General features: G+C 37.4%; 1 protein-coding gene across 5 annotated transcripts in view; it reads left to right on the top strand.

Moving 5' to 3' along the window:
- LOC119594361 (SAP domain-containing ribonucleoprotein-like) overlaps nt 1–957 on the top strand; it is a 21139-nt gene that overhangs the window by 8354 nt on the left and 11828 nt on the right. Inside the window, exon 1 of one of the 5 annotated variants that reach the window (XM_037943421.1) lies at nt 102–128. The exons of the other annotated variants lie outside the window; for them this stretch is intronic. Within the exon in view, the coding sequence (XP_037799349.1) occupies nt 117–128 (12 nt within the window). The 5' untranslated portion in view covers nt 102–116. Of the gene's footprint in view, nt 1–101; nt 129–957 lie in introns of those variants that run through there. 5 annotated transcript variants of the gene reach the window in all.

Genomic DNA, 957 nt, shown 5'->3' with positions numbered 1-957 from the left:
ATGATAGCATTTTATATCTTCTTTATATACAGTTTGAGACTGAAAAGCCATAGATGTAAAGTGTCTCAGAATAAGAGGTTCTCTCATTCCACATTTTGTGAAGTTTATGGATAGTGATGTGTAGCAAAGTAAGTTTACTTGATGTTTTTTTGTTGTGTGAGACCATATTAGTTGCACATGTTTCTAAGATACCCACAGAGCACCCCATTTTTCAAATTCATTTTAAATTTATAGCAATCTATGCTGGAGAGTATATTGTTTGACTTCCAACACATTAGGGCCACAGTGTCAAATGATCACAGTAGCTTTTGCACCTTCAGCACTCCTGCTAAGGCCAACATTCCTCCACTTCTGTATATTCTTTTGAGATAGAGCTTGGACTGGTTTCTTATTTGATGATAGGTGTTCAGGTTGTTTCAGCAAACTATTTAAACCTTGGACTCCCCATGGCATGTATTTCATGCCTTGTTGAAAATGGCCATCTTGCCATGTATATATGTTATTGCACCGTTATCTAAGACCAGTCATAATTTGTAAACGTTTTATCATGCAGTCTTTGCACCACAATGACTGGATACCGTTGCAAGATTTTATGTGGAAAAATAGCTCTGAGGCCTCATTATTTCATATATGTGTCAAAGCCACAAACATTGACTTTAGCAATGCACACATGACATGAAAACCAGTGCACTGTCTTGCATATGTTCAGGTGTAGAGTTTAGGCCTTTTGGCATTTAGCATTTGCCACAGGTCTTGCACTGATTACTTTGGCTTCCATACTTGTCGACACTCCAAAAAGTCCATCAAACCTCTATCACACATAATCTGACAAGGTGGAATGTGTCAGCCTCCTTGGTGTTTGTAATCAAATAAGAAAACTTTCCCTACTCTATCTTGCAGTAACATATGATATGTAGGCGTTGTGATAGTGCAAAATTTAGAAGCTATAGCTATCAT

This window comes from Penaeus monodon, chromosome 33 (assembly GCF_015228065.2).
Source record: "Penaeus monodon isolate SGIC_2016 chromosome 33, NSTDA_Pmon_1, whole genome shotgun sequence".
Classification (NCBI taxonomy): Eukaryota; Metazoa; Arthropoda; class Malacostraca; order Decapoda; family Penaeidae; genus Penaeus; species Penaeus monodon.
Note: the sequence above shows the minus strand (reverse complement) of the source record. Positions and strands in the feature narration are given on the sequence as shown.